We start from the raw sequence: 27868 nt of genomic DNA, 5'->3' as shown, positions 1-27868 counted from the left end.
CCCAAACCAGAAATATACGCACGTATCAGTGGAAAATCTACGGTATAAAATTAACAGCGCCTGAAGGTTAAGCATCTTTTTATTTTTTTTCTCGAGTACTTTAATATATATGGGATAAAGTCATCCTTCAGAAAAAAAAGTCGACTTTCCCTCACAGAGATTAAACACTATCAGTTTGCACAACTCAACCCGAACAAACTAGTTCATTATTATTTAAAGGCTCTGCGACCTATCTTCGACGAAACTGTACTCGCTTTCTTTTCCAAGTTAAATCGCTTTAGTCTCCCGTTGGATTATTAAAAAATGGAAAAATAGGCACCACGCATAAAAATTTTGCCCCACTTCTTGCTTTTAAACTTGTGCCGACGAAGTAAATAAACTACCCGTTGAACTATCTTGTATAAATTGAGCCATGTTAACATATTCACATTATTTGATATCGCAGCGGATGGTTTAGAATCAAATCATTTGTTATTTCAGTGTCTGATAGCTGTCGATTGAAGACCGTGAGGTCACTGAAGTACACGTGACTGGTTTCGCCACTGTCCCTTTTCAGTCCAATGTCATATACTTGATGTCCTGAATTCCTCAGGTCCACAATCGGCTCGATGCTGGTATCAGCGAGTTCACTCTTATAGTTAACTCCATTTATGTACAGTTTGCCAGTATGCCTAGCACGCTCCCACGTGAATACCACGTGACTCCATACGTTTGTTGGGACGATATTGCTAAAGAAAAAGTGAATATGTTGAATACTGAGTTAAAAAAGAACAACGTGATGTTAATTATGTATATTTTGACTAATGACTGGACGAAAGGAAACAAGTATGTAGTGTGTTATGGATTTTAAAGCACAGATCTGGACTGGCTGCCTGGCTCCGCTAGCCCCTATGGTTATTCCAGGCACCTTGTACTCTAATTTTTACTTTTAATATTTTTATTGAAATTGTAATTTTTTCTTTAGCTAGAGTGAGTACAAATAAAGATTGATTATTAAAGAGTATTGAGTGCTGAAACAAGGGGTCTTAAAACTTGATGAAACACAACCATTGACGAGAACCTCCGTTTGAGTCGTTTCATGGAAAGATGTTTCAGTTTCCGAATTAGCTTTCAAGGCTTTATCTTCAGTGTTTGAAGACACAAAAGGAAAACAGTATCAAACTGAGAAATAGAATAATTTACTTATTCCGTCTGGTTGGCGCATGTTCAATAGCGTATGCTAGTTGTCAAAAGCTTTTGGCATCCTATAGGCATGCATGTACAAATCACATGATTTGCACACTTGCTATATGGACATATTCCCTCTATCAGACGCACCTGCAGGGAATCATGGTAGTTGTATTCATCAAAAAAGACGGATTAAAACAACTACCTGGCTTACCTACAGGTACGTCTCATAGAGGGATTTAGCCATTTAAAGGGAGGGTTTCACGGCTTGGCGCATGCCTAAGCTTCAACATTAATCATTCAATTAACTGTTTATAAAACAAACGGAAGCGTGCAAATGACTCTTCCGGGAAATTTGCCTTTGGAAATTTCGTGGTCAGTCACGGAAAACCTGACGATTTGGGTGAGATTTCTCATTAGAATTCCTTTCGTATGTTCCGACTGCGCGCATAAAGTACATTTTCGTTTTCGTATCAGCAAGATGTATTTCAGAAATCATCGACTTTAATTTTGTGACAGCGTGATAGCCTTTGAGTAGCTACTCGGCTACACGAAGGCTGGCAGAACGATTGGTGTCCAAATTTTACGGAAGATGTAAACGGATTTCGACAGAAAAATGGCGAATTTAAAATTGAACATCCAATTTGTTTTTCGGAAACCGAACCGTTTATTCTAGACAAGACGAACGAGTTATGTACTCGCGTCTGATTGGTTTATAAACAATGGAATTGGGCGGAGCTACGTCACAGCTTGCACATGCGACGAAACGTGAAACTATCCCTTTAAAATACTTACTCCCAGGGAGTGCAAAAGTTAAGGAGTCCGCTCAAGGCAAGAGATTCCCGTTTCACATCGACGCATAGGCGACCATCCGTCATGATGTCAAATTGAAACTGATGAGGTTGCGACCAATCACCGTAAATCATTTGTCTGTGGTTTGGCGAGGGGAATCGTTTGATCCAAACTGCAACGGTCAAGTCAGTTTGTTGGAACGGTAAGGCCGGAGTCTCAGCATACGTGCCTGGTGTTCCATCGAGGTACAGCACCGTTAGACCATCCTGCTTATCAAATTCCGCAGCTCCTCGAAGACTAGAAACAAAAATAATTTTCTCGTCACCCTCGTCGGGAGAAGAATGGCACCAATGCAATATTGATTCCCACGAGCGTGGTCAACTTAAAAGTTGACCACTTTATTTCAAAACAATCGACTGACATTAAAAAGTAAAAAGTAATATTTATCTTCTCTACGTCATCAATTTATTCAGTGTGGCTGTGATTGGACCGCATATGTACATTCCGACCGACTTTTACTGGAAATTTTGACAAGCACATCTACACTTTGAAAGCTGGAATGATGTAAAAAAATCCAAACCTACTTACGTGAGAAACCGATCTGTACTGTTGAATGTCCAGCGGAAAGGAAAGTCTAAAATACGTAAACAAAGCAAAGCAAGGAATTCAAACAAAAAATTGCAAAATCAGATATGATTAATTTATTTGGCATGGCTGGTATTCTGAGCTGAGGGCAGGGTCATCGATCCAACGGATTGATCTGTTCCTTAAGACATGAGTTCCCTGGCGTAAGCTGTTCTGGTTGGGAACCCCAGGGATGCAAACTAATTTTAACCAATCCGCAACCCGGAAAATGGCTTTGCCGCAACAGGAATTCTTTTCTGGCGACCGGCTCTTGTAATCAATCTCCCCCCTCGCCCCCCACCCCCCCCCCACTTCCCACCCCCACCCCCACCCTTATCGTTCACTGAAGGGGTAGATTTTACCCTGCGACCACACCCAACTCTCTAATTGGAGGGTTTAGAGAGTGGAAAAAAAGTTTGGTTTCATTTTGATTGCACGTCCTCTGGCTTGGAGATTTTAACAGGGATGTTGCTAGGAAATTGGAAGTTCTGAACTTTTTCACTTGGGAAAAAGCAGTCGATATAACTCTGCCAGCAACAGAAAAATAGTTCCGAAATGCTTTTTTGTTGGTTACTTCGTAGCTGCCATGATGGTGCCAATTGAATTCTGACAAATTGGCCGTTGTGTCCCCTTGAGAAGGGACAGTACACAAGCTAAAATGTAACAACGGAATATAACATGTAAGAGAGTATTAAGGGACAATACCAGATTACAGGTGTTATTACTTAGTTATTCGATAACACTAAAAAAATGTTACATGTTAGGAAGTATTAGTACCAGCGCATGCCTTTCCATCTGATATCTCCCCTTGAAGACACGAACACGTGAAATTGCCGACGGTATTCTGACAAGTGGCAGTGTCGTCACAATCGTGCTGGCCTTTTGAGCATTCATCTATATCTTTGTTTTGAAAGGACACAAAATGTTAATAACACCTTATTTAAAAACGTTCTTGTGAAGTGCAAAAACGAATAGTGAAGACAATGATTTTCGCAATTATGTTTGTCGCTACTGTCGCGAAAATATTCGATTGTCGAATTGTTTGTTGCATGTTTTGCCGTCAAATTCACCCCAAACTAAAGAAAGATATTCAGCTGTCTGGGATATTTTACCCTGTCTAGGGTAACCCTAGTGCTAGGGTTACCCTAGTTACTCGTAAACGGGGCATAAGTATTTTGTGTTAATAGTCATCACCTTGACACGTTTTTCCGTTTCCTTCATAGCCTTCCTCGCAGGTACAAGTAAATGAGCCTGCGTTATTCGTGCACCGCGCATTTGCATCACAGTCATGCACACCAGTTGAGCATTCATCAGTATCTATAATTGACACCAAATTCAGTACAATTGTTAATTTCTTGAAATATGAAGCAACCCAAAGGCGCGGCGGGTGTGTATAACGAGAAAATACAAGTCACAAGTGGGACATTCCTTGGGATACCACTTAAGAGAGTGGCGCAACTAGTATTAAACGATAAAAAGATAATCTTACCTTTATCGCTGAAACGTTTTGGGTTTCTTGACGGCCATTTTGAATTTTAAATGCCGTCAAATTGGGGGAGGTCTGGGACCGAGAATTTGTGGCGTTCTAAGTTCGGAAGAGGTTCAGAAAGTCTCCGAAAATCCGATTACGGTTTACGGGGATTTTCTGGTTCCAGACTTCGCATAAAAAATGTACCTTCACTGCATGTCCGTCCTTGAAAGCCAGGATCCGTACAGAAACAGGAATGTCCTTGGCTATCGGGAAAACAGGTTTTGTTGTCGGGGCATGGAGGTTTGCACAAGTCCTATCCAAATCAAAGGTAACGATATATTCTATAAACTCGAGTAACCAAATTTCATTAGAAACTAAAGGCTAGAGTGCTCCATGGTGTGAATCTCTGAAAGAAATAATCTATAATACCATAAGTAGTTTTCATTTCGTAATTTTTCTCCAAAGTGAGTAACGTTGTGACATCTTGGACATTCTAATAGGCCATTTTACAGTTGTGTGCTTAGGTACCTGGCCATGACTGCAAGCGAGGCGGGAGGTGACCTCTCTGCTTTTTTCATTTGAATACCAACTAGTGAGCATACGAACAACTTGATTTACACAACAAAAGCAGTAAGGTCTGTGTCAAAACAAGGTCACCTGCAGCCTCGCTGCCATTCAAAGGCCAGATCACCACGCAGACATCTGTAAAATGGTCTATTTGCATTACATGGCTACATAAATATGCAATACCGAATTTTAGAGATGATAAATAACAATACTGAATTCTAAACGAAATTTCGATGAGCTTGGTTTGTTTTATTTCATAGGCCGTTACTTAGGGGCTACTTATTGTTCACTAAAGGCTAACGAACTCACCACAGACGGACAGTAAATGAAATTGGAACGCGGGATAAGATGATCCGGATGAAAAATATGACGAGAACTGCTTAATTCGCAGACACGCCCTTGTTCAGTCGGTGGACCAAGGTTGTACGATTTGCAAGCAACGTGAAAATAGCACTCCAGTTGACAGTCGTCTTCGCTTTGTACAGTTGAGACCTTGATGATGCTCGAATTAAAAACTCTATCTGGATAAACATCTCTGAACTGAAGAGTTCGACAGCGATCTGTCAAGCAAAAGATATAAGGACCATATTCTGGAAAAGACGTTTACTGTTACTGGCCTTACTACTGCGGTTAATTAGACAACTTTTATGTCATTTGGATTCATTGTTTTCAACATCTAAAAACTTTCTACCTACCGCAAGACATCCTGTGTATCCTATTCTCGGCAAGTATGAACGGTTTTTGAACAGGTATTTAAAGTAACCCTCTGACAAGCTTAGATCTTGACCGTTTCTCCCTTTCTTCGCTTGCAATTTGGTTAAGTTAGCGATATACATTCTTGGTGACCTCAATTTACTCGTCCATTTTGTAACAGAAATTGCCTCAATCAATTAAGCGATTAACACTGAGGCCCCAGCGATGGCTCCAAAATTTCTGCGATAACAAGAACACGAGTTCTAGTTTTTAACTGAAATTGTTGCCTTCCTGAATAGCTAACTATTTTCCCATAGAAGTGCAGGCTCCCAACGTCAACAAATCCTCTTGACGTGTTGTTGAAAATATTCAAGTTCAATTACTTTGTACCGAAGCAAACTTCACAAATATTACTTCACTTTTGTTAGAAATGTGAATACTTTTCGAACACAACCAAAACTTCCTATCTTACCTCTTATAATTAATTCATCCTTTGCAGTTAACTAGCGGTACCTATTTAAATTGCTAACTGTGTAATAAAAACCCCTTCTCATTCTTCTAGCATGCGATGAGCCAAAACGAGTTTATACGAAAAGCCAGAAGAATTATATAGACAAGTAATGTAAAAGCGCGAATGACCTTCATATATCCACTTGCAAAAGGCAGGTAATATCATGAAAAACTAAACCTCATAAAGGTATCGTTTCGAAAAAAAACAAACAAACAAACAACGCCAAAAGCAAAATTTCAAATTTTTGATGTTGAAATATTTACGAGAAACAAAATCTCAGTAATTTTTTCAATTACCGCTTACGCTGACTACCTAGTTCAGAAGCTACAGATAGGTTAGATTACCTTCTGTGGAGACAAAATGAAAGAAGCACAGCCAAAAGCAAAGGTAACTGATTCCACTCTGAATATTAACTCTGCCTTCCATCAATGTAGCGAAATAATTTGAGCCAATCTGATCAAAGTTGTCGCAGTAACCGTTTACAGTTCTTCAGCACTAAGGTTTCATCGCTATTAGTACTATTTTGATGACACTAAGTCATTTAAGCTCTTAAGTCGGGTTACTTAGCCTTAAAATGGAACTACAATTAACTCCGTTGCGAAGTCATTATCAGTAACGTGTTTTTTTTAATTCCAAAAATGGTCTCATTGGACCAATGAAAACTAGTAGATACTAGACCTAGTAAAAGTTAATCATCTCCGTTTTGTGCTTGATGAATTATATATGGGCACATTAATTAATTACGATAGTTTGAATGAACTTTTTAATTAAGCCAGTGTTGCTAATGATGAAAAAGACATCGATCTTGCACTCTTTATTCTTGGGCATTCAAAAAAACAAACGTTACCGACCAGATAAAGGTATAGAATGAACAAAATCTGTCAAAAATTGCCCATTTCCGAGTTGCCTTTTGCATCTGTGTGAAAACGAGTCTTGCTGGGAAACCATTCATATGAAAAACTGGTTCCCCCTACGGGTTTTTGCATGGAAATCAAACTCATTTTCATGTGAGGGGTTTGGTACGAAGACTCGTCTTCACACAAAAGCAAAACGTAACTCGGAAATGGGCTATTAAAATCCACACATTTTAAACAACCACAAATACAGCCATAACAAATTTAAGTGGAAAGTGTTACATGTAAAGGGTAAATTCAAGTTGATATCACGGTCTAAAACTTCGTTCAAATGCTGTGAATAAAAGAAACATGCTTTATTAATTTTTCTATTGTTTCTAGAATGTTAAACAACTCATCTGTTGTTAATCGTGCAATCAAGCTTGCTTTGTTAATTATATTAATGAAAATGAGCCGAAATTATGTGCTTCTGACAGGTTGAAACCTTAATGAAATCATTATTGTTTTTAACACTGTCTTTATATCTTCAGAAGAGTGCCTCTCCGTGTCATGGGTAGATGGCCAAACAGGATACTAGGACTTTTCGTAATATTTCACACAAATAAGTATACGAAATACTTCGCTGTAAATCGTCTTTCCAGCATCTCTTCAGTGCTCAGAAATGTTTCTTTCTGTTAATTGTGTTTGCCTTTTTGCAGCTGTCACCTTTATGCAAACAGGACACAATTTTGTATGGGACAAATTAAAACTGATAAGAAAACATTTGGAAATACAATCGATTACGAAAAGAAGTGAAAGTAAACTCCGACATTTCGAAGTCATATTGACTCCATTATCAAGAAAAGAAAAGAAAATAACACTCGAGATGTTGGTTTATAGTGCGAAAGGTGTTAGCATATATTAAAGTGTTTGGTACTGTCCAAACCTCGGGCCGATATTCTCCCAGTACGGCTCTCCCGCGTAGTTAATGAGATATCTGAATTGATATCAAGCTTTCGGACTTGTTATACCCTTACAGCGATGCACATCTAGATTCTCCTTACAATAACTCAAGATGATGAGAATGTAGAAAATGATCAACTAGGTCGAGTTTGTCTTATTCATCTATCATTGAAGTCTCGGAAGTAGTGATGAATATTTCGACCGGGACAGAAGGTTTAAATTGTAGCTGTTAATAAAGGTAGGCTGTACTCTGCTCGTTTGATCACAGTCGAAAGCGACGTTATAATTTACTTGTAAAACATAAAATAGTTACAGCCGGTTTTTAAGTAGGATAAACATTTTAATTTTACATATTGTCGAGTTTGAAGTTGAGTGGTTTAAAAACAAGAAAATGTGAATCTGATGCAGAAACTAAAACTGGCAGGCTGGAGTTGCAGTTAGCTATTTTAAATGGGCAATTAGTTTGCGCTCACATTCTAAAAATTAGAGAATTGGACTCGGGGGGCGTTTGGTTCCGTTTTCCTTAACGACTAGCCCGGAGCATTAAATTGCGTTTAGCCTCCCTTTTCGACCACTTTGCGTTCACCAAGCGTGAGGCTTAAACACGTGAAGGCTGGGGATGAGTAACGACCCTCGTCTCACTATCATAGACTATCTTCAATCATCATTCACTTTGAGCTTGTTCAAATTCTTCATGATAGTCCATGATAGTTTTCCCGTTTGCCCACACAATGTGATACTTGATGATGGTAAGGACAGAATCAACTATCATGGACTATCATGCGCCTTTTAACCACGGTTTTAGGTGCCTAGGCTTCGGCTAATTGAATAATACAATGGACTGTCCCTCTAGACTACAAAACAGTCATTTTTCGCGTTTCGTTGGACGCTCTCCGCAGTTAGACCCACCGTTTTCACTCACTCTAGAGCTTCCGCTCGAAGACTGCGCACGTTCGCAAAAAAATACGGCTGCTTTGCAGTCTACTCCCAACAGAGTTCACATCGTACAGCGGTAAGAAAAAACAAACATAACATGACTGCGGTAGTGATTTATTTCAATTGCCGTTTCCGTTCTTATCTAGTGTAGTCGATTGTAGTAGAACCTTTCTACCATATACTTTCAACCGTCCTGGCAAGCGATACACAGTTCTTAATAAACTCACAAGTCTTGACTGATTAATTAACAACACTTACTTCCCTGTGTAACGCAGGCCTAGGTTTTGAGATAACGAATTAACAGTGCGTAACTGCAGGCCTAACCATAACTCTTTGTCTACAGCCCCAGCATCAGTCTTCACTGCTACAAATTTGGTTACCACGAACACTTGCGCCCTTCGTAACACAGCTATAAAACACAACTTGCCTTTTGCTCCGAAGAATGCCAAGGTTCAAAAAAGAAAACTTCTTTAAAAGACTAACTATGCAGAATAAGACTAGAAACGAACAGTACCTCCTGAAAGCACTTCTCGATTTCGTTAGCTCCATTCGAACGGTCATACATTAGGGGTTAAAAGACCTTACAATCCCTGTTCAAGAGTCTACTGGCAACAATCTCGTCATCGCAACTGGAAGTAGCATTGTGCAGAAAGACTAAGAAGAAAATATTTCTGCCCACGACCGTCACTGCTGAACAGGTTGGGTCAAGCTCCAGAATGGAAGTTCCACATAACATTTTGAGGAATTACGATTGATTATTACCCGACTAAGTTAGTTCAGAGGTCAAATATAACTAAAATCAACCAACCAGATTGCCCCATTGCCGGTCCAACATTCTCTAAGTATTGGACCGTGCAATACCCCAAATGATCCTATAAAATAATTCTTAAAGATTTTCTGGTAGTTTTATGGCTTATGTTTCTGGAAGAACTTGCTTTGACATAAAAGACTCCGTGATCGTGGCATTTTTTTCCTAAACATTTCCAGTCGTGTAATAAGTTTCTTATCAACAGGTTTACTCGGGACCGTACTGGGAGAAAGTCAGCCCTCGGTCTTCTTTTGTACGGACCTCGGTCCGTACTGTCAAGACCGAGGGCCAATATTTTCCCAGTACGGACCTCGTGCTTAGTTAAAAAGATATATGCGCACGGTGTCTAATTACAAGCACCATTCATTTATTCGATTTTCGCCATTCTAGATTCAATCTTGAATACTGTACCTACCAAAAGTTCAGGTTTAAGGCTAAGTAAGAACTGACTTGAGAAGTGTGCTTATACAAGTCAAACAGGAAGACAAAAAAGAAAAAAAAAAAAGGAAAAAACCAACAAAGAAAGCAAAAGAAAATTTGAAAACGTTTGACTCATAAATCTGTGCAAGTTCTGAACTTGTCCACCGAAACACAGCTCTTGTTCTCACAAAGATCGAAGGTCCATCAGGTTAGCTTGAAAAAGCACCTTCATTTAACGATTTTCAACTTCAATACGAAAAACCTCCTCTGCTCCAGGCGAGTCGCGCGGATGGGTGGTCAAACACTAAGATGACCGATTCCGCCCGCGGCAGAGTACCTTCAAAAAATTCTAAGTTTGGCCCGCTGTTCTCTCGGGTCTACTTCCTCTGCGTGTCTTTGTCAAAATAGTCTCTTGTCTGAGGAAATCTATCGGGACGGTAGTCGGTGTCTTTTTCCAGTCTTGTCTTGACTTCTTTCTTAATCTCTCGGCGGTACGCTCCGTGGAGTTTACGATTTCCCTTGGCGGCTTTGGAGAGATCTGCAAAGGGATGAGATAAAAAGGATCCATTCTAAATCAGGAGCCTGTTCTATATTCATTAAGTAACTGCTGCATTTAACGACAAAGCAAACAAACGCTTTAAACTACAAAGAAAATCCAAAGAGGGAATGACAGACAATAATGAATCCCACAATGGGAAGGAGACCTAGAGCGTATTCCACTGATTGGAAAATGTTTCAAGACCTATTGATCGGGTATCACTTTTTTGTTCTAACCACATTTTGACGTCATCTGTGATCAATAGTGAGCTAAGGTAAACCACGACGGCAACGGCAACAACAACGCCACCAAACAAAAGGGTTAATGAGTAGAACAATGGCTACGTACGTGTGTTGTAAGTCTTTGTACATTACTTTGCCGTCCTCTGCATATGCAGCAACAACGTTAAATGTCTATTAACCTCTGCGTATTTTGGAGAACGCGAACGACGGTGGCTAATGTTTCGTATAGTAATTTAGAATTGAACACTGGCGTTACACATTTAGCTTGAGCAAGTTCTGAGACGAATAGTCGCACTGAACAGATCTAAACAATTGCAAATTTCGCATGCAGGTAAAATATAAATTTATTTCTTGCTAGGCGTAGTCCTCAGGGTCGGTCGTCATTGCTTAAGCTTTCTAATTACTGAACAGACGCACGGCAACATGGAATCTATCTGTTAAGCTCTGGATGTTTTTTTAGTAAGCTAACCTTCCAGACTGGTGAGAGGCGTGGCTCCGGTGGCGGCAGCGGCATGCTTCAGTGCGTCACCAATGCTGTCTTCACTTGGGGTAATGCCTCGCTGATCTACCATCTAAACAAGTGATCAAATGGTCAGTACTTAAAGTAGCTCTCCCATGCAAGATGACACGAGGTTAAATGAGTTTAAACGGCGAAAATAAGCCAAAGAATTATTTTGAATGTTTACTAAGACAAGGTCGAAAGAATTTTCCGAGAAAGATAAGGAATTTCAACTTGTGTTACCAGAAACTCACAAGGGATTCGGTTTACACATGTAAGCATGTGACTTTAAGGCTACGATAACTTCAATATCACAACGCATACCTTACGCCTCTTGGGTGGTAGTCCATTGATATAAGCATCACTGAAAGGTGCCTGGGGTGACACTCTCCTCTGCCGTACAATATCTGTTGTGATAACAGGGATCCATTCCTACAAAGAAGACAAAAATGTTCCCTCCCTATAAACATACCGACATCAATCGAGACTTGTGCACGAAGTAACGATACGATCTACGAAGATCACTCTATGAATGAAACTACATTGCCAACACTACATACCTCGGGCATGATGGACTTCCACTCTTCATCCCTGTCTTCATCCTCCATAGCCTCCTCCCCATCCGGACACTCTGTCTGCAGCCTGTCTGAATCAGTGCCTGCTGTAATGGATCCGGGGGGAGTAGTAAACGTCTCCGAGTCATCAGAGCCATGACTGTCCATTTCGTCGTCTACAGCCTGATGTATCAATGCAATTGTTAGCGTGTTTGAACAGTCAGGAGACGTCTGGTAAACTTAATCAGTTTTTTTAAAACGCCAAGAGGTCCAGTAAAGCAGGCAGAGGGTGAATATAAGGCGTTAACCTGACGCGTAAGCTGCCTCAAGACGTTCAAAGCACAAAACAGTTTCCTTACCCCATCCACCTTCTCATCGACTGCAGGGTTTTCCTCAGCCATGGGTCTCGAAGGAGCTTGGGGCTCTGAAGAGGCTTGAGGCCGTGAAGAAGGTTCAGGTCGTGAAGGCGGCTGGGGGGGCTGAGCGCGTATCATAAAGCGTTGTAGTCGTGGTTCGCAGTAAGCTCTGCTGTAGTACATCTGTCGAATGTTCCTGAGTAGCAGCTGGACGAACATTTCTCGTGACTGTTCATTCATGTCCGCTGTTAAGCTTGACTGTGGCTGCAAGTTCACCATAACGGAAATCGTTGACCATTTGAGTTCTAAAATCTCCTTACTTATTGCCGCACATTTGTTTCAATGTTGGCTCTGAGAATTTGGTGAGATCAAAATAGTGAAATATAAATACACCTTGCGTTACTTGTCGAAACATTCAAGTACTGGTACATGAAAATATTTTGCCGGTTTTTGATAATGAAAGGGCGAGAAAGGGGTGTTTTCACGCATTCATCAGCTTTTCAATCAAACGATCGTATATTTCTTACACTTCTCGCGTTTAACCTAGTAATCTGTAGCTTTTCACATCGGCCTTTTACATCCCATAGTGGCCAAGCAGGGATTAATCTCAGGAGAACAGAGGTAGCGTAGCGGTGAGGGCGCTCGCCTGCCACAAGCGTGGCCCGAGTTTAATTCCGGACTGGTGCTATATGTGGATTAAGTTTGTTGTTGATTTTCGTCCCTGCTCCGAAGGTTTTTCTACGGGTACTCCAGAAAAACAAACAATTCCAAATTCCATGTCGTCCTTGATAGGGGACCCGCCTGAAAACAAGCTAGGACCTCTCTAAATATTGCTATTTATTCTATTAATTCCAGCTTACCAATCTATTCCTGATAACTTGCTCCACTCCATCCATTCCATCCCTGTAGCTGAACACCAGCAGTGTAAAGAATTCTGCCGCTATGTCTTTCATGTGGCCTTGAAAGTACTCTGCAAACCTCGGTTCGTCTTCTGTTAACAGTAGAAACGATTACAATTAACAAACTTCACACTCCCAGCAGTGACTGCTATTAGCACAACATTCCAATGACACTACACTGTAGAGCAACGGTACGAACAAAAACAACAAGTGGTGTAAGTGGAGCAGTTTCTGTTCGAGTGAAATGAATTCAAATTGAACGAGCGATTACTAAGATATGAACTAAACGCTACAATTACCAGAAGTACGAGTAAAAGAAACAAAGGGATTGATATCTACCCAGTCTTCAGGTGTTCTGCGGTTTAAGTAGTTATAAAGAAACCTTAAAGAAAAATGTCAAGATCCGGCGGGATTGGCATCACCATCTTTCCCGGCCATGCATGAAATAATGAAGAAGCACCGGAGGTGTTCTGCTACATTGTAGCTCCTGGGGCTCTCTGGTAAAATACAGCCCCCTAACTGCTTCGAATGACGACTTGTAATCAGGGACAGTATTTTTGGTTTTTGTATACAGATGGTTGTTACATACGTAGACTGTTCACAGTCCCCTATTTTTCCGTGAGATCGCAGATGTCGATCGTTGAGTTCGACGGGCCGCCATCTTGGTCTCTTGATTCGAGCGAAACTGGGGAGAGTACAAAATGCCACCACCCCTAACCACGAGCATTTTGTACTCTCCCCAGTTTTGCTCGCATCAAGAGACCAAGATGGCGGCCCGTCGAACTCAACGATCGACATCTACGATCTCACGGGAAAATAGGGGACTGTGAACAGTGTACTACATACACTGTACATTAAACCGCTATAGGCGGTCCTTTTTACACAAACTCCTTCTGTGGTTCGTGTAGTGGGCGCGTATTAAGTTCAATGTACCAAACCAGTCTGAAGCTATACTATTGAGTGGCGCTACCCCATTTTATGCATGGTGGTAATGTGCTTACCTGAATGTAAAACCAGGCTTATGGCATTTCCAATGTAATGCTCCAGGAAACTTTGTGCTGATTCAACAATATCAATGTCATCTTTTGTGGACGCAACTCTCTAAAGATCGGGAAAAAAATTAATAATATGTTACAGGAAACTCTTGACTGACAAGAACGATAAAATAATTACCACAGCAATACATGGATTGCTTCGGTTTTCAGTTGTTATTCTACAGTCTTCAGAATTGGGGTTTAAGAGTGGTGTTTGATCCACTGATAGCTTGCTGGCAGTGGACATATTAGCTCAATCACTTACCAGGGAATCGGCAACACCAGCCACAATCTCTTTAGTCAATTCCTTTGCTGCTTCCTGCATGGATTTACAAGGAGGGCAAGCAACAGTAAATCAGTAAAGAACAACGATCACCAACTGATACTAGTGTAGTTAAGTTCCACGTTGTCAAGAGCGAATATTCCAATCCTACTCCCACATGTGATCAACCCCTTATTTCTCCTTAATGTAAATACATTGTCAAAGAATCGTGTAATGAGAACACGGAAATAATCAACTCATCAGAATGGAATTGACACTAGTAAGGGGAATTACATGGCATTGTTTAAGCTAGAGAGCGTAGAAGAGCGAAAAAAATCAGTTCTTGTCGAATACTTGTCACAGGTGATAAGTCGGCAATGTCAGACTTCAATACAGTCATAAGAAGGAGAGGAAAAGGATGCTTGCTGTACAATTGCAGTGAAACACATTTTGACAGGAAAATAAACTGCAGGCACCACTATCCCTGGTAACTTCAACTATCACTGCGAAGCCCTTAATACAATAATACAATGATTAAGAATGGACTGCATACTCAAGGCTAGAAAGTGTAGAGCCTTACACTGATGTTCTGGTGTGTGGCTTCTTTTCCACGCAAAAGGTCCTCGTTTACGTACAGCATTAAAGCTGGCTGCATTCGTTCAAATGGTTCTTCTGAACCTAAATAAATAATATAAACAAGGTTTACTTATACGAAAAACAACAGTGCCAGTTATAGTCACAGTGCCATTAAGGTGAACAAAGGAACTCTCACTACTCTGACCTGTCTACTGTGCACTGTAGCTACTTCACGGAAAAATTAAGGCTATACTGATAATTTTTGAAGTTCTAATAATTTCTGAAGTTCTATCTCAGTGCTCCCCTTCCCTCAAGGTAGGGGAGTTACTCTAACTTCGGGAGGAGGAGGGGAAGGCAGAAGGGGGACCTAACTTTCCTAACTATGGTACTCTGGTATAACGTACCTACAACCACACCCATAACATCCTCCATTGTCAGCACAGCACTCAGGCGCTGGTACAGGGCTGCAATTAATCCTTAACAAATAAAACGACACAGCATCACAATGAGCAGTAAAAAGGTGTAACTACTATAGCAATGGTCTGAGGGTACTGTCTTATCTGATCATCCCAATACGCTTTGAAGTTCCGCTTTATCTTCCGATTTAAGTGAGAAATTCTTCAATGTTTGTAAGCTTGCTTTACGCTTTTGCAAACGCGTGAATACACGGCTAAATCAGAAGGCAAAATTCGCAATCAGAATAAAATCACATGAACTAAAACGGAACAACAAACAGAAAGGGACTGCCTTGGTTTGTTTGAACAGATAACAAAGTCACTGCTCAGTTGTTGTCAGTTTTAAAGCCAAATCAAACTGCATATTAGCACAAGTAGAACTGGATACATTACTACATGTATAATTTGGGGCTCTTAAGAGATGTACTTAGAAAGACGACCGTCTAGACCTAAGGATGTATTAAACAAGGACCATATACAGAGTACCAAAAGGTGGAGAACAAACCTTCTTCATCTTGTATATCCAGCCCACTTGCTCGCATGGTTTGGATCAGAGAGTTGATTGTCTGTGTCTGGCCTGCTAATTTGACGCAAACGACAAAAAAAAAAAAAAAAAACAATTGGTTAAATGACTACATACATGTAACTAAAGACAAATGGCATCAGTGCAGCTTAAAATAACCTGAGATTGGCGATTCAGGACACACATACACATAGTTTGAAAGTATTAAGTGTACACTGATGTACTCCTCTGACAAAAGAGCTAGCTGAACAGCACATTTAATGTTCCATTGATTCCTCTCTTGAGTTAGAACAGTAGAGTCAAGATAAATGAGGGGGATATACAGGTACACTGAAAGTGTAACACTACAAGTTCCATAACATGAAGCAGCTATGAGTAAGGCTACTCCCCTGGAATGTAATGCTAGTCTATTGCAGCTTTTGCCAGGTTTGCCCTGACAGTTTCTATTAAAAATCCTGGCAAAAAAAGGTACTGTGGCAATGTTAGTAAATGTTTGCCCAAAAAAACCCAACAGACCCCAACCAATGACTCCACCTGAATCGATCAACATGGAGACCTGCGCATTAACCATTATGCCACTGTTTCATGGCTTGCCCACTGTAATTATATGACTGCACTGACCTCCTTCACTGTGGCTGTGAATGTCTGACATTATTGTATCTAAGAAATCCATCATTGATCGTCTTGTTTCTGATCCACTCATTGGTCCACTTGACTGTAAAACACAAAATTCATGCATCAACATGTAGACATTTGATTGTTTTGTATAATACACAGTATAAATATTACACGGTGGTTCACAGAAGCCAGCTTTAACAAACAGTGAGATGTAGGTTACAGTACTCCTCAACTATGTTGCAGCTCCCAAATTCTTCCTTTCAGGGTAAAGATGACTGTTCATTATTCCTACTGTTCCTAGCCAGCTCTCACAAATCTCCCATTTGTCATACAGTGCATAATGCATCTCACGATTTGAGGTAAACAGTTCCCCAAGTAACATACACGATCTCCTTTCAATTCATCAGGGTATCAGCACAAACTTCACGCTTGAAACTTCCATTTTGTAAGTTGTAATAGAGGCTTGTAGGGAAAGTCTCCACAATTTTCCTGTTTATTTTGCACCATAACTGGTTGTGTAACCCAGTACCCAATTTCCAAATGAACTCTGTAACAAGTTGCAGTGAAGTAATGTGAGAATGTAATGTAATGTAATGTAATGCCTGTGATGAACTGAACTAGTTCAACATGGTGGAAATAATTTGCTCATTTTTTTACTACAACTTTCTCGATTATTTCACTACCAGTATCCCCTTTACTTCCCCAGTCCTGCAGACACAGCGATCATTGTATAAGCACAAGTGAACATGCGCTGTTCAATACGGTACCTGTCTACTTCCTCTTGGATTAAAGCCTCTGGGGAAATATGATGAAAGCCCTCGAGCGCCGCCAGTGCGTTGATCATATGCCATCATTCCCAATATCCCCTGTAAATCAGCTGGAGATATTGTGCGCTCACGAGCTGCAAATACAAGGAAACCAAACAATCAAATAACTATCTGGCTAGCAGGTTGGTTAAAAAATCATACCATGGATTTTCGAATCCAAAATCTAAAGAATTTACGTGGGTAAAGGTGATCTACAGGTACAGTAGTTTCCATTAATGAATACAGCACTGTTTAAAGTACGTTATACGTGCAGCAGTTCCATCCTATAACAAGTTCTTGTTTATTGCAACAAGGTGGCACAATATGAGAACCTTTTTTCTTAATGTGGGTGTTGAAGTTCTCCTTTTGTCAAGAAAGGCTATCAAAAACTGTATAAAAGAAGACTTGCATGATCCAGCTATAATGCATTAATTTTCGTCAACTGACTTGGTAAGAAACCTACACATCCGTACTAATAAACCCTCAGTAAGGACCAAAACAGCCAGATCCAACGATGGGCAGGTGACAGACAGCTTTGGACCACAATGGTGACAGCCTTATGTGCCACTTACATGTAGGCACAAAGAAGATTATGTATGTGTATATGTATAAAGACCAAAACAACAGGAAAGTCAAAATTGAGACCCTATTAATTTCTTTACTATACCTCTTGTCCTCTCGTCTCGTGGTGGTCTTGGCCTCTCCCGTGCAGGTGGTGGGTTAACAGGGTTGGAAGTCTGTTCACTTCCCTCCCGAGATGGAGCTTGACTCTGAGGTGTGCTAGTAACTGGAGTCTCAGCCTGAGTACTAGTAGTATTGGTAGTACTGGTAGTGGATTGGGTCGACTGCTGGCTGGTCTGCTGTGACTGAGCACGCTGACCCTGTGGCCCAAAATGAAATGACTGGCAAGGCAAAGATGGGTCTGGGTGATTTGAATTTGCTGTGGGCATGCCAGAGAGAAGATTCATGGACAGTCCTGCTGGTAATCCCTGAGGTCTTGCTTGCTCCTGCCCTGGGGTGGCACTCTGTGCTGCAGGTGTCGGCACTGACTGGGTTTGTGATTGTGGCTGTGGCTGACTTGTAGTGGTTGCTGTGGCTGTGGCTGTTGCTGCACCTTGTCCTTGTGAGCCCGGATTCTGAGCCCCGGTCATTGCTGGTGGTATCTGACCCTGGGCTGCTGCGGCAGCTGCAGCCATGGAAGCTGGAACATTTGAAATTAATGCAATAAAATCATCTACTATGATGCGAGTCCGTACGCCAGGCTGTGAAGTCTGCGTTGATGTACTGGTGCTGCTGCCATTTGTGTTAGTACCAACTGAGGAACGTTGCTCCCCAAAGGAGCTTGAAAAAGTCTCTCGTGCGGCACCATTGTCTGCACTGGCACTCATCCTTGTTCCACTAGTGGATGTAGTAGATGGTGTTGACTGTGAATTGACCGATGATGCAGCAGCAGTTCCACCTTGAGATACATTTGATATTATGGTAGTAAATGAGATTCCACCTTGAGGATTCACATGAATTCTTAAGTTCTGGTTAGTTCCCAGTGGCAACTGTGGAGTAGCTGGAGTTGGCAAGGTTGGCTGGGTTGGCTGGCTGGCCTGTGGTGCTGCAGAACTGGCAGGGGTTTGCTACAAATACAGATACATCAATGAGTAAGAAACATGCAAAGCTTTGTGCTCAGAAAATTGCTTCTCAATCCTTGACACCACCTCCATGTCTTTTAAACTGAAAATCAAGAAGGCCTTACACATTAAACAAGCAAGTAAATCATGTTAATTTAACACTTTCATTTTAATTTTCCGTGTTACAATACACATTGTTTTCTGACCATTGTATTTTCTAGTGTTTCATATTCATGTTGTTCTTTAGTATTCATATATTCTTTGTAAGTTCACTTTTATATCACACTGACTAGCGGTTCATTTGTATTTGCAACTGAAGATGGATGGTGGCCATCCAAAACATGTTTTGCAAATCTTAACCTGTGTGTTTTTATCTCAAAGCAATTTCTTGTCTGCTACTACATGTAGTTCGCAAATTTAGATACAGTCAGAATGAACACAAGTGCATGTACATGGAGTGCAACAGTTTTGTTGCAATAACTTCGACATATACATGTCAATTATAACAGAATGGCTGTGGAGACTATTGCCATTTCTACAGTGATACTAGTGATGACAGAGAAAACAATCCGTTAAAGGAGGCAACTAAAGGAACTCGAGGAAAATACTGTACTAATTTTTAACAGTTAAAAAATTAAGCAGTCTTCTCTCAATCTAAATAATACCTGTGGCTGTTGTGTGCGTATCATTTGAGGTGCACCCACAAAGCTGGACAGCATGGGTACTGATGGCATGTGTGGAGACAGAGATGTCAGAACACTTGGTCGCCTTGGCTCTGGACCACGGAAATTGAATGTCAAATCTGACAGGGCATGGTAAGCATGGCTAAGATTGTGAAATGATTCAGCTACTCGGTCAGGTAAGGTGTCTTCAGATGGACCCAAGTCCTAAAGAAAACGCATACCATAAAGAGAGTTAGCGATACTTGGCCAAGTGTACATTTGGCATCCTGGCTCTGTAACCAAAGCACAGATTGTATGGTACGTGCAGTGCTTGAACACAGGTACTAGGTAGTTAACACTTTAATCAGACACCACTGTGACCCAGGTGGTGGGTTGCCGACATGTACATGCAAGGGTGTCCTTAGTTTCAAGCCCTCTTCCCTACCATGGGCAGTGATGTTTAAACATCATAACATTCATTTGATTTGTGCGGTATGTTTCATAATTTAATATATACATGTGTGCCCGTATGAATAAGTATGTTAAATGCGCCTTAAGCAGTCTAAGTTCCCAGTGGCCATCTCTGAAAATAGCAATGCAATGCCTTGAGCTACAGTACTGTAAATGATCTAATAAACGCCCTCTCTCTAATGAACGCCTCCTATCTTATTAACGCCCCCCTAAGCTGACAAGTTTGTATTAAACGCCCCTCTCTAACAAACGCCCCCTATCTAATAAACGCCCCCCACCATGGTGGTCGACGAGGACTCGGATGTTGACATTGAGCTATAAGAACTACCAGTACCCTTTTCCGCCACTTTGTATGTACCATATACCGTTATGGATTTGTAGATGGTTTAGACTTATCAGCAGACAGACTTGATAGTCTGCTAAAGCTCTGTCATTTAGATTATTATCATACAGTATTTAGGTTACCATGTTACAGTTATTAAAATAAACGCCTCTCTCTTTTAAATGCCTCTTATCTTTTAAACGCCCCCCCTTGGACCCTTGAAATTTAATAAACGCCCCCGGCCTTTATTAGATCATTTACAGTACATGTACATGGCGTAGACTTGAAAAGCTACTAATCCATGTGATTCAGTCTACAAATAAGTGAAATTTTCTAGATATTTGCATGAATAACACAACAAATAAATTCAAATTACAAAAGACTTGTTACAACTTGCAGTACCTCAGGCCTGTTAGTGTCCAGAAGAGAAGCATATCTCTCCAGTACTGTTTGCATGGATGTCATTGAGTCTCTTGCTTCTCTCAATATCTGTGCCAGGGCTGCCGGGCTGTCAGGAAATAGTCAAAAAAGTATAAACAGAAATCGTATCACATGGTGGCGAACACAATGTACATGTACAATTTCCACTGTTTGTCTAAAGCTAATGAATACATCAATGGTAAATGTACTTGTAAAAATAACTCTTGGGGGAGAAACAACTGAAACCAGTTCACCCAATTCTATGACATCTCATGGCTGTATATCAAAGGTTTCAACTGGCTACCATCACAAATCTGCAATGCATTCTTGGCCTACAGCTGTACACCAGTACAATGATTATTAAGTTGTTTTTATTTCTCCTTGTGTGGAACAAAGCCTGATTCACAATGTACACTCTCTGTCTGAATTGTCTTCATTCATATCATTTTACATGTAATTGAATAAAGAAGGTTGTAGATAAACATTGTAAATCTGCAGCATACTACTTTCTTCGAGGTTTAAAAATTGAGTCTGGTGATTAGGGAGAATCCATACACTACATGTACATCAGGGCTGTCATTAAGTTTTATGTCACATGTAGCCTTGATCTTCATACCTGTAACAAACTTGTTACCTTTTGAGTGAACTGTATCAACTGTAGGTAAGTTCACCTGTTAAATTAAGGGCCCATCAAACATACTCAGCCGTAGCAGGTGTTACAGGTTAAGACCCTTATTGACAGCCCTGCTGCATCCTATATGTTATACAGTTTTAAGATAAAGGCCTTCCATAACAAGTCAACACATCTTAAATTCAACAATTACACACTACATGTACTGTACCTAGCAAGGGATGAAGTTTGGCTCGCAGCTTCTGTGGAGGTTCCTTGAGTTTGATTGGTGTTTTCAGTACCGGTACTTGGCGTTTCTGATGTGTCCATAGGAAGCACACCCTCACCCTGAAATATTGGCACAGCATTTTTTTAATCAATAATAAACATACTGAAGTACAACTTACATTGTTTTGTACCTAGACAGGTGTTCAAAAAGACTTAAAATTATGTGTGAAGGCACAAAGTGTTGAAGGTAAAGTAAATGGATTTGATTTCAGATGATTCAACTTAAAGAGCTCTTGCTTGCAGAACAAAATCCAGCCCAAGAAATATTTTCTGAACTTAATAATTATTACATACAATGTGCATGTAGAGCAAATATAAAATATTAAGTTGATATTTAAGTTTAGTTCCATTTTATGTTTTATCTTTTTTTTTTTTTTTTTTTGAGGATAGCTATGGAATATGAGTGGGAATATTATGCTAATTATTCTACAATTATCTTGTTAGTAACTTCAATGTTGCTTCAGAGCCCCTTCTTTTGTATCAGTTACTAACAGGACATTACTTTTCAGTTGTCATCCAAAAAGCACATAAATATACATTTCCAAAATTGGGACTCCCAACAAAACATTGAAACAAAAATGTTTACATTCATTTTGCATCCAGTATATATTGCAAATTACACTGTACAGTCGAACCTTGATTATCCGGACTCGCTGGGACTGAATGAAATAGTCCGGATAATCGAGGGTCCGGATAATCGAAAATATGAATATTAATGAAGAACTGTTTAAATATAGCAACACGTGACACAGCACTTTTACAAATCATTTGGAAAACAATATGGTCTACTGTACATCTTGAACCACTCAACTCTGAGCCAATCAGAACTCATTCGAGTGTTCTTCACTAGTTATGATGTGCCCAAGCTCTGCTTTTGTTCTTTAAAAGCAAAACAAACTCACTTTTGAAAGCACTTTTCAATGCTATAGTTTTAAAAAGAATATTGCTATGGATCTTGATCATGACTAATAAATATTCATGACAAAATTGGGACTAGAGAAAAAGTCCAGATAATCGAGAAATCCAGATAATTGAGGTACGGATAATCGAGGTTCAACTGTAATACCATTCTATAATATATGCATAGAACTTTCATAACGGGTGAATTACCTCAGTCCGGTTTAGACAGGAAGATGCAGCTGTCATGAAGTGTCTGGCCCTGTTAATCCGCTGGGACACATCATTTCCAGGCTGATGAACAGAAACAAATGCATGAACATTAAGTACACTCGAGACAAAATTCCTAATTACCAGGCCAAAAAATGAATTATTAATCAAGAGAGAACAAACAGCATCTAAAAAACCTTCCAAAGAATTCAAGGTACAGTGTGGGTGTAGGCTTATCATGGTCAATGGTATTAAATTCATGTAATGTGACACAGAGTGTCTTTTGAAAAACTTAGTAAAACTTATATTTTGCCAACAAAATTTGTCTTAGTGAAGACCATTTTTTCAAGGGAGGTCACCAAAAGGCGATTACTGAAAAACTTGAGCTTGGAGCCCTGACTGAGTACATCTAGCTTTGGTACAAGGACCTGATTGAATGTAAAAGAAATACACACACTACTACAATTTTTTGGCATATCTAAGCACTGAACTTATTATTAATAATATTTTTTTGAGGGGGTGGGGGCTAAATATTTGTATACTTAGAAGAACTTTAAAAAGTTATAAGTATTATTTACATTTACAACTGTATTTAGGAATCAAGCATTAACATGACAGATCTTTATGTAACTGCTCAGTGACTAACTTCTGTTCAGAAAATTGTATACTATGTCAGCACATAGAGGCAGGACTGACTGTAAATGATTTTATCTTGTACAAGTACATGTACATGTACACACTGTACCTGAGTTGTTGCTTGAAGGTTAATATGAACATTGACAGACGATCCATCATCCTGCAAAATAAATCATTATTACATGCTATCATGTGTACATGGTTAAAACATACATGAGATAACAACAATCAATGTATCTGTCAAGCTGGCCACCAAATCAGCAGTCATGGCAAACTTGAATTGATCATCAAGCAAACATTCAAGGACAGCTTTTATTTAGGAGGGAGCCATTACTGCCATGGGTATGCAAGAGAACCTACATGTACACTGTAAACTAAAGCTACAGAAACATGTACAGTGTAAGTGTAAGTAATTCGAGACGAAAATTGCATGCCATGTATCTGGAACATATAAGGGCAAACAGTGAGCCATTTATTCATTGTGAGGGATATACTTACAGATGATGTTGTACTGATATTAGCTTGGGCTGAATCCACTCCAAGTTGATTAACCAGACTCTGGACTATTTGCTGAAGAGCAAAATTCAAGAATGTTATTTTAAACCTCCGCAAAATGCAAAACTATCCTGTTACAGTTGTAATATAATCAAAAAAATGACTATTAAGTATACATGTAGTACAAATTATATGTGTTGGCTACATGCATGCATTGAACCCTACACCATAATGCATACCCTGTATGTGTAATATTAAAACTGTAAAACATGATGCATGTAAAGAGCAAGTTAATTTTACACCTTAAATCACTGAAACATACAATTTGTATTAAATACATGTTCTGTACAGGTACATGTACTTGTAAATGTGAATAATAGCCAACCTAAACATTTAGACAAGATTACCTGAGTAGCACCAACAACATCAACTGGCATAGAAAATGCTCCCATGACGATGTTAGGACCCAGACCAAAAGAAGGACCTCCTGGAGTAGATGAACTGGTGGAAGTGCTGGAAGAACCATTGGCACCATCTGATGATTTGATTATTAGTGACAGTTACTCTTACTATTTCATTCCAATGATAATTTATATCAACCAGGTGAATGAAGAACCAAACAGAAATGAGAATTTTGTCATTCATATGACTACTCCTCTACTGTAACGGTACAATGTACATGTACATGTGCTATATTTGGTAACAAAACTGTTTACAACATGTAGGTGTCTTTATTATACATGTAAAAACACAGCTGTTTTCGATCAGATGGCAATACATATTATATGTATGGCTGGACAGGATCTGAATGGGATGTTTTGAAGGAACTATGGTAATTTAATCCTGAAAAATTACAATTTGTTGTATGCAATGTCACACAAACCTTGAGAACCAGGAACAGTCGGTTTTCTTTCAACAAGGTGGATCACACAGCCGTCGGCTCCTGCATGATAAATTTGTCTACTTATTTTGGTATGATCAAACGATGATTAACATGAAGTTATTAACATCAATAACTTTAAATAGCATTTCAGATTTTCCAAGATTTGGTAGACATGTATCTAGATAATTCAGCAAATTTCTTGATTTTTAGACTAATTCTATTACCAATTTTTCATAACTACAGTATTAAACACACCATTTTACAGTAAGTTAGTCAAATGCAGCCAAGTCTCTCCATGAGAGCAAGGTAAAGGGTTGATCTTGAAATAATGAAAAGTAGAAATGTAATGCAGCAGAGACCTTTGATTGGATTGAGTAGCTACTATTAAAGATACAGCTGCAAAATAGACTATTTGCTCAATTAAAGGACCCTAGTCAGTCTCCGCCATTTTGGATGCCATCAAAATTATTGATATTGCATGGTGCAAGTTGTGATCCTGAAAGCATGTTTAATTATCTTTAGTAGTTTTACGATGATTTCCTTTGTTTCAAAAAATACAACAGCAAAACTATCGCATGTAAACAAAAACAAAGGTGTGGCTGACTAGGACCGTTTAAGTTGTCATCAAATATAATAATTGTAACTTGTACATCTTGATCTGTGGAAAGTATAACTTTTGAGACTTACCATACTCTGAGAGCTTCTTATCATCTTGAAGGACCTTGCCTTTAAATATAAGTCTTTGTTTATCAGGAGGTATGTTCTGAAGAAGGTAATTTAAATAGTAAAAAGTGAATCCTAAGGGTTAAGTAAATCCCTGCTGTGATGCAGGGCATTTTGGGGCTTTACAAGTCCATTACCACATTAGGAAGACTCGTAAATGATAATCAGAGAACACAGTGCAAGCCATTCACTGATAATTTCTAGAATAACTGTTATATTGAAAAAGAAAGAAATTTTATTGTCAACAAGCACCATCTGATGTCAAGTAAAAATGTTCTTTAGATCTGTACAGTGTACATGTGACAGCTCAAAAAACAATGAAAAATTTCGGAGAAATGAGGATTGTTTAATTTGGAAATCTTGCTCCATGTACTATGAAGGCACCTTCTCATTTCTAAAGTGGTCATTAATTGATGGAAATGTGATACTGAAAAAAATTAGTAGGGCATCCACATTAATCACAAGTACATTGTAACAATAAAATTATAAACAACAAACTACATGTAGTTAAGCGATAAATTAGCAAATCAAAACAGCACCTTGTACAACGTATTTACTTATTACCCAGTATGCCAGACTGCAAAACAAGTAGCCTTAAAAATAATCCTCTAGATGGAATGTATACCATTCATGTTTCAACCAAATAATAAACTATACATCTCTGATGTGTAATATTTAGTAAGAATTTATATAGCACAAATTTGACACACATGTACATTTTCAAATGCACCTCACAAAATGCTAAACAAGAGAACAAAATAAATAACTAAAATAAAAATACACTATTAAATAATTAACAGTTACTGGTTAGCGATGTGTTGCTATTCTGGTGTTCCTGGTTCTAGTAAAAGTTCATTAAACTTGATTTGGTCACAGTAGGAAAATGTAGCTTTTATTTTATTCATGTACTTGGTAACTCAGTTAATTACGTCAATGTGTCAACCCTTACGCATGCGTACCATGTAAACCTTATCTTGTGTGATGCTAAACACACGTGCAAGGACTCACAAAAGTAGACACAGCATCTTTAATTAAAAGCTGATCCAATTTATATATGTAGAGACATCAATCCCACCCCCCCCCCCCCCCCCCTCTCCTCCTAAGACATACCCCAGGCATTCAACATGTTGATGCATTTGACCAGTTGATGACAAGGGTGGGAGATGGGACATCAATGGTTGATACTGGAATGTGATATTCAGAATTCAACATCACATGAGAGGGACAGAGGTGGATTCGCACAAGAAGTGTAAAGATCAGTAAAGCTAAAAGACAACAAGAGACAACACCGGTCTCTATATAATCGAAAAACAAGGGCCTTCAAAGGCCTTGGCCTGTGTTCGGAGGTAAATATAAAGTTCTGCCTGTGAAAACATAATCACTTTAATTTGTATTTTAGCCTTCACAGCATCTGGGCAACACAAAGACAGAATGACCCAAATACTTATCCTGTTTGCATGTCAACCTCCAGGCAGCTGCAACGACAGCTTTTACCACTCGATGCTGTGTTGCACAACCGTGCATTTTAAAGAACTTCCTTAATTCATTTGATATACCAAGTTTAATTGCAAGAAAATAAATCATAGCCGACATAGTTGGGCGAAGAGAATAATTAACAGTCAGCCAAACTTCGCAGCAGAAGTTTCTGCACTCGACAGCAAGCACATGAGCTAAAAAAGATTTTCCTTTCCATGCTACGCCTATACGAAACGTGAATTAAACCCGCCATGATTTTTTCTGCTTTCAGTTTTGTTTGTAAAATACGTGTATATATGTAGCTTTATAGGGCTACATTTGTATGTTCAAGCTAGCTAGTTCATAGCGTAGTCATATCATCTTATACTTTAACACTTACCACATCAGGTGAAATATGCTCCTTGAATTCCTTTACGGTACACTGCCAAAAACAAGACACATTTCAAACCGACATAACAGAAGAACTGCTCGATGGCCGCGAAGATGTCGTTGTGAAAAATTACCTCGATAAAAGAGTCTAAAAAGAGTTCAAGCTGTGCTTTACAGTGAATTTTGAAGTCAAATGAATCACTAAGTAAATAAAATGTAAAAGGAAGGCCATAAAATGTTCATAAAACTGAAAGGTTGTATGTAATTTATCAAAAATTCGATAAAACTTCGCTTCCTAGGTAGTTACCTCGTCGGGCACCGTGAAGACTTTTGTCTGTGAATCTAACGTCTTCACCGATATTTGCATCATTCTCATAGGCTTCGGCTACTCTTGAAGAGTAGTACTGTGTTTTAAAGGGTAAAAGGCCGTGAAGAGTGACTTCAACCAGCCGTATCGCGAAAGCTTTCTATTTCAGTCTTTGCGAAGTCATCGCCGTTCCTTCCAAGAATGGCCGCTATCTAAAACGCATACCTGAAAGCTCTCCCCAGGGTCTTCTCCCCTCAACGGCTCCTCGGGAGAAGACCCTGGGGACGAGGATGCATTAGTCCAGTCTGCAAACTTTAACTTGAGGGCCGG

At 39.6% G+C, this 27868-nt stretch overlaps 2 protein-coding genes across 3 annotated transcripts; both read right to left on the bottom strand.

The window, feature by feature from the left end:
• Positions 1–65: 65 nt before the first annotated feature.
• On the bottom strand, positions 66–5326 carry LOC149102061 (uncharacterized). The gene is made up of 7 exons (XM_089275278.1): positions 5317–5326; positions 4931–5211; positions 4259–4367; positions 3361–3483; positions 2548–2593; positions 1963–2256; positions 66–728 (listed from the first exon to the last, which is right to left on the bottom strand). Exons 1-7 carry the CDS (start codon positions 5324–5326, stop codon positions 425–427), a joined length of 1167 nt encoding a protein of 388 aa, XP_089131404.1. The 3' UTR covers positions 66–424.
• Positions 5327–8655: 3329 nt separating this feature from the next.
• LOC110062069 (large proline-rich protein bag6-A-like) lies at positions 8656–27772 on the bottom strand. 2 transcript variants are annotated; one of them, XM_020768928.2, is made up of 25 exons: positions 27539–27772; positions 27242–27283; positions 25351–25426; positions 24664–24723; positions 24188–24315; positions 23784–23855; positions 23395–23445; positions 22653–22733; positions 21487–21602; positions 20627–20732; positions 19435–19656; positions 17815–18775; positions 17109–17242; positions 16345–16438; positions 15706–15780; positions 15150–15221; positions 14750–14847; positions 14173–14226; positions 13875–13974; positions 12835–12965; positions 11978–12238; positions 11625–11801; positions 11389–11496; positions 11035–11137; positions 8656–10323 (listed from the first exon to the last, which is right to left on the bottom strand). In XM_020768928.2, exons 1-25 carry the CDS (start codon positions 27605–27607, stop codon positions 10163–10165), a joined length of 3552 nt encoding a protein of 1183 aa, XP_020624587.1. In that variant the 5' UTR covers positions 27608–27772; the 3' UTR covers positions 8656–10162. The 2 variants fall into 2 exon arrangements, with proteins under 2 accessions (XP_020624587.1, XP_020624589.1); XM_020768930.2 differs by having other exon boundaries at positions 15706–15777.
• Between the last annotated feature and the right edge of the window lie 96 nt (positions 27773–27868).

Source organism: Orbicella faveolata, unplaced genomic scaffold (assembly GCF_042242905.1).
Source record: "Orbicella faveolata isolate gen_17 unplaced genomic scaffold, um_ofav_v1 contig_36, whole genome shotgun sequence".
NCBI lineage: Eukaryota > Metazoa > Cnidaria > Anthozoa > Scleractinia > Merulinidae > Orbicella > Orbicella faveolata.
This window is presented reverse-complemented; position numbering and strand designations above follow the sequence as displayed.

What these genes read in the sequence shown, in the direction of transcription:
- LOC149102061 (XM_089275278.1), bottom strand. An exon ending in TCATTTACTGTCCGTCTGTG is followed by an intron (nt 4,368 to 4,930) that starts GTGAGTTCGTTA and finishes TGATTTGGATAG; the next exon opens with GACTTGTGCAAACCTCCATG. An exon ending in AGGACGGACATGCAGTGAAG is followed by an intron (nt 3,484 to 4,258) that starts GTACATTTTTTA and finishes TTCAAAACAAAG; the next exon opens with ATATAGATGAATGCTCAAAA.
- LOC110062069 (XM_020768928.2), bottom strand. Translation starts at nt 27,607, where the DNA reads ATGAGAATGATGCAAATATCGGTGAAGACGTTAGATTCACAGACAAAA. An exon ending in TGTTATGGGTGTGGTTGTAG is followed by an intron (nt 14,848 to 15,149) that starts GTACGTTATACC and finishes TTATTTATTTAG; the next exon opens with GTTCAGAAGAACCATTTGAA. An exon ending in TACCACCCAAGAGGCGTAAG is followed by an intron (nt 11,138 to 11,388) that starts GTATGCGTTGTG and finishes TCACTTGTTTAG; the next exon opens with ATGGTAGATCAGCGAGGCAT.